A 12,766-nucleotide genomic window follows, 5' to 3' on the forward strand; every position below is an offset into this window, starting at 1 on the left:
TGCTATTTGAACCCTGGCTAATTTTGTGAAAAATTTCAGCTGTATTTTAACCCCTTTGTGCTTGAAATTGGCAGTGGCCTTTTAAACAAAGGTTTTTGTCTCATACATTTGCCTCATACCTGCAGCTTAATGTGCATGATAAACTTTACACACAGAGGATGTGGAGCTGAAACGCAGATAAAATTACTCATTGAATTTTTTACCTACTCAAGTACAGTTTAAAGTTCACAGTAGTGTATTTGAGATCAGAATCTGTGTAGGTGCCTACTAAAATATTGTTACTTTCTTATCAAGTAGGATACTAGGAGGATTTAAGCTTTAAAAAAAAAGAAAAGACAGTTCTCTAAGTTGTGATATGTTCATGCTTTTCCTCCTCAGTGTCTGTGAAAATATTTGCTAACAGTATTTGGAGTTGTTGCAAAACAAAATCCCAAGCAGCCTATGTCCAAATAGTTAGCTTTTTTAGCTAGTGACTTGCTTGTGAATATTGTTAAGTTGATTACAAGATCTCTGGGCTCTCTAAGTCCACTGCATTGTTTGTGGAAAGCTTGATAGTAGCAGTATTTCAGCACTGGGAAAGCTAGCATCAAAAGCTGCAATGCCAAGAAGTTAGTTTCTTTGAAGGAGACCTCCTGGGAGCTCCTGATTTCATCCACTCCAGCAGTTCAACGCTCTGGTACCAAAACATGGCATTAGGTTTCCCTTCAGTACTGGGGTGTTTCTCTCCTTTCCCAACAAAATCACATAATGCTTCCTTCTAAGCTAGTACTGGCTTGCATGGAAAAATATTAACTTTCATGCTTCTCATGTGTGAAATTGAAGAGGAATTTGCAAAGAAATAGCTGGAAGAGGGAAAACTTGCTGGAAGTGGAAAAACAAGCATTCTGTTCTGTTTGGTTACTCATTCACAGATCTTTCAGGATGAAATTTTTTGTATGCTGACCACATTGTGGATTGCCATTAATTTTGGAATATGTTTTAACATCATAATTAATTGCTGAGAAAGTCCTGAGGTAGATGGAGCAGCTTGACAGCTGATATAGAAGCAATCTAGGTCTCAGGTCTGCTTCACCACCTTGCCTGTATAGGGTGTTTGTACTATGTGAAGTATCTGACATAACTTTCACTGTTGGGTTTGCTTCAGAGGATGCCAAGAGCCAAGTGGATGAGCTTTGTTATTTCCTGGGTGTACCCAGGAACAGTTCTTGTGGCCATTACTGTTTCAGGGAGGTAGCTGTCAGCATGAGTGGAAGATTAATGATAGTGGTGCAGCCGTGATGCTGAGACTGTGGATGAAGCAGGCTTTGTAGATGGAGATGATCACTTCTGTTCACTGCTGCTGTCTTAAAAATCAATTAAACCTTTCTGGAAAATGTTTTGTAGTCCAGGCAGGGAGACAAGAACGTCTTAGGAATGACTGAGACTTCCAAATACTCCTGGTTCGTGCATTATCCACAGTAGTTACTTACAAATAATGAAAGCTCACTTTCTTTGGAGGCTTTGATAGAGCTACATCTGTCCATGGGTTGCCTTAGTCAAACAGAAGTCCTGGAGTTTGATACTATGACAGCGTGTGGAAGAGGGGAATGAGGAGAATCCCACAGCTATGGCTTCAGTCTAAGTACTGGCAAGCCTGTGGTTTTGATTAATTTGCTTTTTTGCGGATTGCCTGGGACAGGTTTCCTATTGCTGGTTTCAAAGTATCGACTTCAGACGACCCCAGGCAGTTCAGCTTAGGATAAGTTAAGAGAACTGGTTCTGGGCATCTGAGCTTCCTGCATGATCAGGAAAGAGGGAGCGCCTTCAAAGGCTGTGTTAGTCCTCCTGGGCTCCGTTAGGGGCTGCCTGGGGCTAGCTGGGAGATCCTAAGCATGAAGATTTGTGAATGCTTCTTTCTTCTTAGAGTTGAGGTGTTGGATTTAAGTTAGTCCACGGGGGCGTCTCTGTCCACTCAGGATTTAACATCCCTTAAAAGTAAGCCCTGAGAAGAGGGAAGTCAGAAAAGATGAGCAAAAGCATCCTCCATCTTCTGTACTGAAACAAGAACGTGGGGAGCAAAGAGTGTGTGATTTGTGGCCAGGAAGCGTGCAACCACAGGTAAGCATTTTATTGCCTGGCAATTAGCAAAGACACTTGAAAAAAGAAAACCTGCCTTCACATCCTGTTTCTTTATCCAACTACTGCAGAATGTAAAATGAATAAACTCTAATGGGAGGAGAGACCACAATTGGGTCTTTCCTCTTTCAACTAGCTGTCCTACCTGCTGAGGAAGAGTGTGACAGTTGAGAATTTTCCTTCCCTCAGGCTAAGAGTGGAATTGAATTTGGGATCTCCCTTGTTTTGTGTGACCGCTTTGCGGTGTGGGCTAGTTGCAAAAGGTGTACACTACCACTGTTTCCTTGTTTCCTCCCATGTTTTATAGTGATCCCAATGCTGTCTTAGTGGGTTAGATGTGCTGAGAGCACAGTTGCCTGGTCAGGGACATCCTAAAGCCTGTTTGTGTCTGTAGCTTGGGTTTGATTGCAGCATAGTTTACCTGGGAAATGGCAGGACACATCTGTGTAGGTATGGGTGTCTCAGCCTGGGTACCCAAGCACTCAGGCAGGTGAGGTGCATACTAAAAGGTGCAACAGTGTAGTTCATTTTCCCCAACATCGGACGCTTTTAAGATTTGGCTGGACAAGGTGCTGGACCATCTCATCTAGACCATGTTTTGCCAAGGAAGGCTGGGCCAGATGATTCTTGAAGTCCCTTCCAACCTGATATGCGATGATTCTAATGTTAAAGGATATAAATTTTGTTTTAAGTCTAAGCTGGTGTGTTTAGGTTCTTTGACAGTGGCTGGAGAAATGTTGTCCTCTTGCTTTTCCTAGGATGGGGGTTCTTATCTATCTCGGGTGATAGATGACTCCTTCAAACCAGCCACAACTTTGACACAGTTACATTAGGCAGGATGGACTTCTTACCACGAGCTGGAACAAAGATGTCACTGGAGGTGAAGGATGTGAATTCTTGGAGTCAACCACCTCTCAACAGAGCCTCCTAATAAACATCCCCAAGTGTTTCCTGGCAGTCATTCCTAATACACACTGGTAGTTTTGGCTGTGATGTGTGACCTCATTAACGTCAGGTTTTGCTCTGCTTTCATTCCAGGTTGTCAGAGCTGCTGAGGAAGCTGCTTCCACCCTGGCGAGTTCAATCCACCCTGAGCAATGCATCAAGGTGCTTTGCCCCATCATTCAGACTGCAGATTATCCAATTAACTTAGCTGCCATCAAGATGCAGACAAAAGTCATCGAGAGGATTTCCAAGGAATCATTGCATCAGCTCCTTCCCGATATCATTCCTGGGTTGTTACAGGTACAGAATCCTGTGTGTTCTGTACTTTGTCTGTACTTTTGCACTTGAATTTGAATCCCAGCAGCCAGGCTAGTCCTTTCCTCTTTCCTCTCCGAAATCAGGACTGAACTACTTGCTGGCTTCATTCAGCCTCTTTCATAACCCTCTCAGGCTGGGTGGGGAGTTGTTGTTTTTTTTTTTTGCCAGTGAATTTAGCTTTCAGCGCTGGCTGTAGCAGTGTTGTCTTCTGTTCCCATGCACAAGCAGCTGGCACTGCCAGTGCCTGGGATGAGACTGCAAGAAAGAAGGAAATAACAAGAGGTAGCAGCGAGGGAGGAGAGAGAGAATGTGTATGTGTTTACTGGGGAGGGATTGCAACAGGACAAATCAGTCAATGTGAAAGGGGAGACATGTTTGGGTGGGTAAGACTTCAGTGGAGAACTGGGATAAAGTAGCCTCCTCATTGTGAACATAAAAAGTTGGAAGGATAAGAGCAAAGTCGAAAATTCCCTTTGTGCATCCTAGCGCTTGTCCCAGCTTTGTAGTGTCAGCTCTTGCAATTCTTTTCTTAAATCTCAACTTCTGGGAATCAGGCCATTCTGTATTGATCTAAACTTTTGTTGTAAAAAGTTTTTAGCCATAATTGTTGGAGACAACAATCTGAACAGTGGAGTATCATTGCACTGGAAAAGTTTGGGAGCGGCATGCCTTTAAAAACGCAGCTATTTTTGTCTTAGTAAATTACTTCCATGTCTTAAAACAAATCTTGTTTTGGAGCCTAGTTTGCCATTTTTTGTCTTGGAGCTGCCAGTGAAACTTCCTCACCTTAGAAACCCATAGTGATCAAAGGAATCTACTCCTCGTGTTTGGGAATTATTTTGGGATGCTTCTGGCTGAAGGACTGTGTGCAGAGGGAATCACCTGTGTGCATGTTTACCATGACCGAGGGTATTGCCAGAGTGGCGAAAAGGTGGGGAGTGTTGGACAGGAGCAACACGAGCCTGGAGCAGGATCCCCTTGACCCCCATGAGCAGATGGGGATCTCCATGCAAGAACAGGGCTTAGCTGGGGAAAGTTGTCATGCTTGCCCTGGTCCTGATGTGGAGCCCTGGCTCCTTTGGAGCTGGAGGTGTAGAACTGGGCTGAGTCACTCTCCTATGTGCTGCATCTTGATACCCGCAGGCCAAAGAGAACTTTGAGCCTCTGTCATCTCCTGAGCAAATGCTCTAACTGTTGGCTGTGTTACAAAATGCTGGGAGAAGACGCAGCTGCTGCCTTGCAAGTTGGCAGATGGAGAGGTGGGGTGGTGGTCCTGCTAGCACATATGGGGGCAGGCTCTACTAGCCCAGCACCCACCAGGATGCAGCCCTCTCAGGTCTCAACACCGCACAGATCTGCCAGACCCCATGGGGGCAATTTGGGACGCACACATAAGCAAAATGCCAGGCCCATAGGGAAACTTGAGGTCAAGCAGAGGTGTCTGATAAGTTCAGAAGCCTTTCGACTGGGACCCACAGAGAGAGCCCTGCGTCCCAGCTGTCCTCCTAGTAGTGAGTTGTGTCTCCATGGGTGTTCCTCTGCTGTGAGCCTGGGCTCAGCCTTTTTTCCACCTCAGTCCTCAATAGCTTGATGTTTCTCTGAGCTCACCTAGGTCTTCTGCTTTCCTAGTTCAGTGCTCTTTGGGACTGCAGACTGTCATTTCAGACTGTATTTTGGCCCTTCAGCTAGAACATCAGCCCTGCTAGCAGGCAGCCCCTGTCGAGCTGCATCCCTCCTCCCAGCTTTCCCAGCAGAGGTCACCCTGCATCCGGGGGAGCCTGCATCCTGCGGGCTGAAATGTCTGTGTCTCTCATGGGATGGCTGCTTAGTGATGAATCGCTGCCTGAGCACGGGACTGATGTCACCAGCTGCTGAGTGACCTGGTGGCTAGTTTGAGCTACCCTGACTGCCAGATTAGATTTCCTTTGGGTTAGATTTGGGTCAGGAAAGACTCTTCTGAAGGCAAGCTGGGAGCATGAGGGCTCCTTCCAAGAAGCCCTGACTCTCCAGGATAGTGTATAGTCATCTGAACTGGACACAAGAGTGTGTATATTTGATAGAGCCCTAAGCTCATGTTGGGGACTGTGTGTTGTTGCTTAATGCTGTAAATAACAAGGTATTAATAACTTATAAGGAACAAATAGGATGTACTGGGTGATGGTATTTTCTTGCTCTTTGAGTATTCAGGTTGCAAACTTATGTTAAGCGGGCCTTTTCACTGATCTCCTAGGACAGCCACATTTGCAAAGTGTCCATCAGCTCTTTAGTATATTGCTCTGGAAGAATGTTGGTGAGTGCTGTTTGACTTTTTGTGTTTTTTTTTTTCTTGTTTCCTAGGGTTATGATAATACAGAGAGCAGCGTCCGTAAAGCTAGCGTATTTTGCCTAGTGGCAATTTATTCAGTAATTGGAGAAGAACTGAAACCTCATCTTGCACAACTCACAGGAAGCAAGGTACAAGAGTAATGTGCCTGGTGTTTTGATAATAGCCAGCTGAATGGGTTGCACTACTAGCAGCAAGACCAGTGGCTTCACAGTAGCTCTAGGTCACGTTCCCTGTACTCTGTTAAATCCTATCTCACCCTGCCAAACACCACTAGAACAGCATAGCACTTGCTCAGCAGTGTGAACATTTGAAATCCCACTAAGTTTTGATGGGGTTCAGGGATCAGTTTTATGATGCATTTGGTCCTGCGTAACTGTAAGCTGCCACTAAGCGGGTCCTTCCCACTTACAGCCATGTTTACCTTGGCCCTTCGGCATTGCATCCAGGGGTGACCGTGCAGTGAGTCAGCTGGATGCTCTGGCTGAAAACCAGACCTGCATTACTAATTAATTAGCTCTCTGTGGCTGTGCGGCTAATCTAGTGCAAAGAGTTGTGGGAATGCATGGCTGGGGTGGGTGGGAGAGCAGGTCCTCTCAGCATCAGGTTGTGATTAGGGCTGGTAGAAATGCAGGCAAAACTTCACTCTTAATAGCATGGCAGATGTCTCCCTTTCCTCCGGAGATACCAGCAAGCTCGAGTGACCCTTCAAAGGATTTTGTGCCCTGGAGTCAGGTTAGCAGCAAAACTTCAAATTCTGACCTGATGCTGCAAGGGAAATAAAGTCCGTAATTCAGCTCTGTCCTTCAGACAAGAGCTGGCATCATGTGTTGGGGCAAGTGGTGTTTGACTGCTTTTTAGAGCTGCTCAGGAAGCTGTCACAAGATTTCTTCTCCTGTTTGAAGTTATCATACCCAAGATTTCTCTGCAATTTTAAGATGAATTCTGTGGTTTTGTTTTTGAAATAGATCTCTGCATGTGAATAGCTACCTAGTTCAGAGGGCTTCATTCTGTTATTTTGAAGCAATAATTTATTTCATCGGTAGGAAGCGTGGTGTAGGCCAAAACAACCTGAGACTTGAGGACACTTGGATCTTCTTTCTGAATTGAATTGCCTTGTCCTTAAACAAATTACTTGTGCCTCCAAATTCCTCTGGAAAGAGACAGCTATGGGTGATGAGGTTTACCTTATTATATTTGGGCAGTTAGGAAATTCCCCTATAAAATGTTGTAGAGACTTTATTATCCCAGTGTCCTAGGTGCCACAGACTTACTCCACCACATAACTAACTATAAACATATGAGTAATTCTGGGTTTAAAGTTAAACATGTGCATGAGTCACTGCAGGATCTGGAGCTAAGGTGGTAAGGAAGAAAAAGAAAACAAACCTGTGTGAAGGAAGTATATAGTCATAACAGCTGCAGTTTCACTAGATGTTCCAAGTTAGTGAAGATATTTAAATGTCATTGAAAATGAACATTTTATAAAGCATGGAGAGTTCAGGGGGGTTCCTAGGAGGGACCATAGCTATTGGATCACTTATGTACCTGCAGCCTCGCTGACCTCTGTGGGAATCCTGCTTGCTCAGAGCAGGCTGCAGGTTTAAGGTCTGTGAACTGATGGCTGCTGAAGTGCAATGCAAGAGGTTTTTCTAAATCCCATTAAATCTGTCGAACTTCCTTGAGACTAGGCACACCCTCCTGCCTTCGTTCTGAAATACACTTTAGCTTTGCTTCTGCTTTTCCTCCAGATAGCTCAGTATCAAAACTGAGTTCACTGCAGAACACGAGTTTTAAGATTTGCAGTTAACTTTTGTCTGCCTGTTTTTCCTGACATCTTTTCCTGATATTTGTTTGTTTCTTTCAGATGAAGCTACTAAACTTGTACATAAAGAGGGCCCAGACCACCAACAGCAACAGCAGCTCCTCTTCAGATGTTTCAACGCACAGTTAATGGAGATATGTGGACATATGTGTAGACTTAGAAGCAATCAACGGTGCCTCTCAGAGACCTTTCTGCTACTCTTCACTGGCGCACTCCATCAGCTCAAGGAGGCCATGCAGATATTTATTGCAATCAGTATTTTAGTCCCTTAAAAGCTTTTATGTAGAATCTTACTGGTATTGAATGTAAAGGAAGCAAGGTCTGTGTTGCAGTCTTCATTAAAAGAGAACAACAGAAAGCCATACTTAAACATATTTGTATAGCCTGCTGAAATCTCAGAAATATGTTTAGGTTAGCATTCCAAAACTGAGTCCAAGAACCTGGACACGCGTAAAGGTCAAACAAATCTTGTTGGCTTAGTTCATACTCAGTTTTGGTTTCTGTGCGCTAGTTACCTGCTCTCTCCCCACAGCCGCAGCCATTCTGGCTAGGTTCTCTTCTTACAAGTCTTGTGGTCCTGTTTTGTACTCCCTGTTGCAGCTTGCCTAACGTGCAGGGCTCTCTGTAGGGAGACCTCTGCAGATGTGGCTGTGATTCCAGCCTCAGATGCTTTAATACTGAGAGATACCAAGTGAGTAATGAAAAACTAGGTTCTTTTTAAACATTTGAGTTTTTGTACATAGTTCTTCTACCAGACCTCCTATGGGCTGATTTCTCTGTAATTGCTCTCCAGCCAGCTGTGCTGTGCAAAACAGCTGGGCTCTTGCTCCTTTCATTGACTGTGTAAATACTGCTCCCCTCCCAACCCATTCGTCTCTTTCTTATGCTCAAAAGACTCTCCAGGTTACTTGTTACTCCCCAAAGGGAACCTGAGACCCAGTTCTCGGACTGATGCATGCGATGGGACACTGGAGTTAGGTGGGTGGATGTTGTGGCTCTTGAGTGTGTCTGTAGGAGCTGGCAGGGCTGTATCTCAGCGCTGCCTTGTGAGGCTAGCTGCATTTTTCTTGAAGTCTGTAGCGTCAAAGGGCTGATCTGCTGCTCTGACCTGACCCGCTGGTGTTGGGCGGTGAATGGCTTTGTCCCCACAATTCCTTTGTGCTTTGGGCAAAATGTTCATCCCAGAGGACAGAAAGGGCGTCTGAAACGGAACAAAAAGACCCTGTGGAAGTACCTGCTGAGCCAGCTGGGACCGTGCTGGTCACCTGCCTCAGCTCCCCTCCTGTTTGTGAAAAGCCTGCAGTGCTGTTAGCTGCCTTTAGAAACCTCCTCCTTCCTGGCCAGCCCCATGCACAGCCCTGCTGGGTGCTCTGCATTTCAGAGGGGTGCAGAGGGCCCTCATTGAGCACTGCTGTCAGCAGGGTGCTCTGGATGAGGGTGCAATAGGGCAAATCTGATGACACAGACCAAGTTGGAGCCAAACCAGCAGCAAATACCCCAGCACACCACCCCTCCCCAAAGGCAGACCTTTCTTTTTGCAGAGGGAGAGCTCCCCCTGCCTCTGCCCTGTAACCAGGGGAAGCAGGAGAATGCTAGTGCTGTGTTTGGCCCTGGGCTGGATCCTGCAATGGATCAGAACTGGGGTTTCGTCCCCAGTGCTAGTGATCCAAGAGGATGGTGGACCTGCAGCTTACAGCTGCAGCTGTGGTGATGGATGTGTCCTCCCTGGCTGCTCTTAGTGCCTCGGTCTCTCTCCAGCGCCCTCCATTTCACCTTTGGGGAGCTGAAGGGACATCTTGGTAGCCTACTGAGAACATGAGTTTCCAGTACTGCAACAGGGGAGCGCAGCAGGGAGGATAAAGCCCTGTTGTCCTCCATCAGTGCATCCCTGTGTGTCTCAGCCCCAGCCCCAAGGAGCTATGCTGGGAGGAGTTGCTTTCTTCCAGCTCCCCTCCCCGTCCCCAGCTCAGGAAGGATTGGGGCTGGTGGGGACGGTGTGGGGCTGGGCTACGAAGCTTGTCAGTCCCTTTCCCTGCTGACATGAGAGCAGAGGAGGTGACCTGCTCCTGAGTTTGTCAGGATGTGCCCATGCTTTTGCTGGCTGCAGGGCTGGTTCCCTCATCTTTCCCAAGGAGTAATGCCATGGCAGGAGAAACCATGTGATCCTGGTGGGTGGGATTCCCCCAGGGCCTTTCCGCAGGCTCAGAAAAGCCATCCTCCCTAGAAGGAGGATTGGCTGCTCCATGGTTGGTGTCTTCCTTTCCCTGGACCATTCCTTTTCAACATCTTTCAGTATGCTTGTTAGAATATTCTTTTTTAATTTTTTGAATCATTCAAATAATTTTAGGTTAACGCAAATTTATTTTCCCTTTTGAGGAAATATTCAGCCGACTTGTTGGCAGCAGTTAGCTGTCTTGTTTGAATTTTTGGTAGTGGGTTTGGTGTTTTTTTTTTTTAATTATAATTTTCTATTTGTATTCTGCTTAGTATTTATGCCTGTCTTTCTCCCTATCTCAGTTCAGCATCTTCTGTTGCAGTCGTAGGGTTCAGAAGGTCAGCATAGCTGACCAGATGGCGTTTAGTCCCTCCCAGCTGTGATGGAGCTTGGTCCATCACTGTTTGCTGTTTGGTTTTTTGTTTTGTTTTGGTTTTGGGTTTTTTTGTATGGCACACTGTAGCAAATCTCCAGGAATTTAATTCCTTCTCAAATGATTTTTATATATTTTATAAAATCCTGTTAGTATGCACTGAGAGTGAACGCACTGTAACGTCCCTGAACTGACCCTGGCGCGTGCGCTGACACTACAGTAGGAGTTAACAGCTTGTCCCTCAAAAGACGCGTGCAACAACCTGCTGCAACTCCAGTGATGAGCGTGTGTTTTCCAATACTATTGGCACACTTGGGGCTGCAAATGGTAGAACCAGGCCTTACTTTCTGAATCAGATTCTGTTCTGTTTGTCAACAGATGCTCATTAATGTGCTACTTAATTTTGTTATGTGAGTCAGTTGAGGACTGTTCATCCTTTGAGTACCCTAGAAGTATGTTATACCTGTATACAGTAGAGAGCATTCTGCTTAGGTATTTATAAATCATTGCGTATAATGTACATAGTAAGGTTGTTTAGTATGTTGAACATGACCTGATTATTTTTATTTTTTGTTTCCTTTGAAGTACTCAAAGGGCTAGCTCTGCAAGTCACTTCTCTGATCTCCAGTGTTCTGACTTCAGCAAGCTGTACAATCATTTTGTTTTCTATTCAGCAAGCATAAAGGTCTCTCTGGCTACAAATCACAGTGTCCACGCATGCTTGCAGAGAAAGATCTGCATGCTGGCAGTGCCTCACCGCACCGGTGAAGCTTTGTTCGCGTTCTCCTGGCAGTAGCCAACTACTGCAGCTGCCTTTTTTTTTTTCTTGCTGCCCATTATGCAGGGCTTCAATTTTTCGTACCTTTAAAAAAAAAAGAAAAAAAAAAAAAAGTATTTAATTTGCCCACCATGCTTTAAAAGTCTGAATGGGAGAAAACTCTCAGCAGGCAGCGGCTCCTGGCTGCAAGGTTGCCGAAATCTCAGATGTGGATGTTTTTTCTGCCATTGGCTGCACCAGTGCTCCGTGGGCATGGGCAAATACTGGATCCATCCGCCCCACAGGTCTACGTACTGTAGTTCTCATGTAGTGCAGAAATACCGAGGCATGTGGCTTTCTTAAGGTACACTATGTGTGCTTGCCTGGATTACAATACAATACGAGACTGTCTTTTTTTATTGCTTATTATAGCTTACCAATAACCTGTATAAGTAACGTAACTCGCATCTTTGTCATCAAAACCTTTTCTCCCCACCCCTTTATTTATCAAGCATAATATTACATATTAAGGGACAGAAAATAGACCTTTGTAGAATACAGCAGGACGTTGCTAACAATGTTTTAAATGGGAAGTAAAAACTGCTCTGAAAAATGCCAGCCATGAGAAATTACTTTGTTGGCACCATGTTCATGCGCATGTATTTTTTTCTATTTTTTCCGCTTTTGTCATGTTACATCCATATCTGTATTTATATCTTATTTGTTTCACTTTTGAGTGTATCATGGCAATTGTACAGATGTTTTTTGTTAACATTTATGTGATAGAATTTGCTAAAAAAAAAATAAAATAAAACCTTTTGAGTTTGCCCTAGAATAAGTGGAAGTTGGATTTTTTTTTTTTTGGGGGTAGAAATATTAAAGTAGATTCTACACTATCCAACACAGCTGCTCGCTCCAGCTGCCTTTGCTTGTAAAGGATTTGCTCTTATTCCTGCCCCGGCTGCTGTGTTTTCATGTATTAATTAGAGGGTGCATGGTGGTCTGGCTGTTTCCTACAGGCACCAGTCTGAGTGGCAGCGGGGCCAGCAGGCAGCTCATCTGGTGGGGTGCTGGTCTTTTGCTGTCAGCTTTTGAAGGCTTTTGGGAAGTCATGATTTTAGGGGATTCTTGTGATGTTATGAACTGAAGAGCTGTATGCTCTTTGAAACTGACGGTCTCGTGCAAAGTCACGCAACTCAAGGAGCAAGGGCTTCGAAAGATGCCTGTGTTATAAGGCTCATTAAGAGAATTGCAGAAAATATGTGGCAGTAGAAATTTTGGTGATGAAGTGTTTGGAGAGACGAAGGAATGCTGGGAACTGCACAGGTCTCTGTGCCTGGTACCAAAAGACATAGAACTTGACTTTGAACTGGCTGGGGAGCCTGAGCGAATGCTTGAGGATTTGTGAGTTATCAGGGGGAATAATAGCTCATCAAAATTTAAAAACCTGTAGTGAAGCTGTGCTGTACACTCGGGGGAATATATCCCCTAAGGTATGACTTCTACGTTGATGCTATTTCTTTAGCATCAAGGTAAAAGGTCCTCATACCTCGTGGTGGGTGCAAGGGAATCAGGAGAGTACGAGAGGTTCAGTTTTCCTATGGGAGGCTTTTGGTGTGAATGTTCGCAGACGGAGTACGTGGAGAGTGCTACGGTGTGTGAGCACCAGCATTCAGGGGTCAGTCTTTCTGGCCATGCTGGGTATAAGGCACTGCTACTGAAACTATCCTCTCTCTCTTCCTGCAAGAGGATTATTTTATCTGCCCTTTTTACTCTCCAGTTAGTTACTGAGCTAGAACAAGTTTGACAATTTTGGGGGGAAGTTTGAGACAAACAATTGTTTAGCTGCAGACCCTTCACAGCATCAGCAGCCTCACCGGTGTCTCCTTTGCCCT

At 45.1% G+C, this 12,766-nt stretch overlaps 1 protein-coding gene across 1 annotated transcript in view; it reads left to right on the forward strand.

The window, feature by feature from the left end:
* The window catches only part of CLASP1 (cytoplasmic linker associated protein 1), a 188,866-nt gene extending 177,140 nt beyond the window's left edge, over positions 1 to 11,726 (forward strand). Inside the window, exons 38-40 of the mRNA XM_075093052.1 lie at positions 3,154 to 3,360; positions 5,716 to 5,832; positions 7,569 to 11,726. Coding sequence (XP_074949153.1) covers positions 3,154 to 3,360; positions 5,716 to 5,832; positions 7,569 to 7,655 — 411 coding nt within the window. The 3' untranslated portion in view covers positions 7,656 to 11,726. The remainder of the gene's footprint in view (positions 1 to 3,153; positions 3,361 to 5,715; positions 5,833 to 7,568) is intronic.
* Positions 11,727 to 12,766: the final 1,040 nt, after the last annotated feature.

The sequence above is a fragment of the Phalacrocorax aristotelis genome, chromosome 5 (assembly GCF_949628215.1).
Source record: "Phalacrocorax aristotelis chromosome 5, bGulAri2.1, whole genome shotgun sequence".
NCBI classification, from domain to species: domain Eukaryota; kingdom Metazoa; phylum Chordata; class Aves; order Suliformes; family Phalacrocoracidae; genus Phalacrocorax; species Phalacrocorax aristotelis.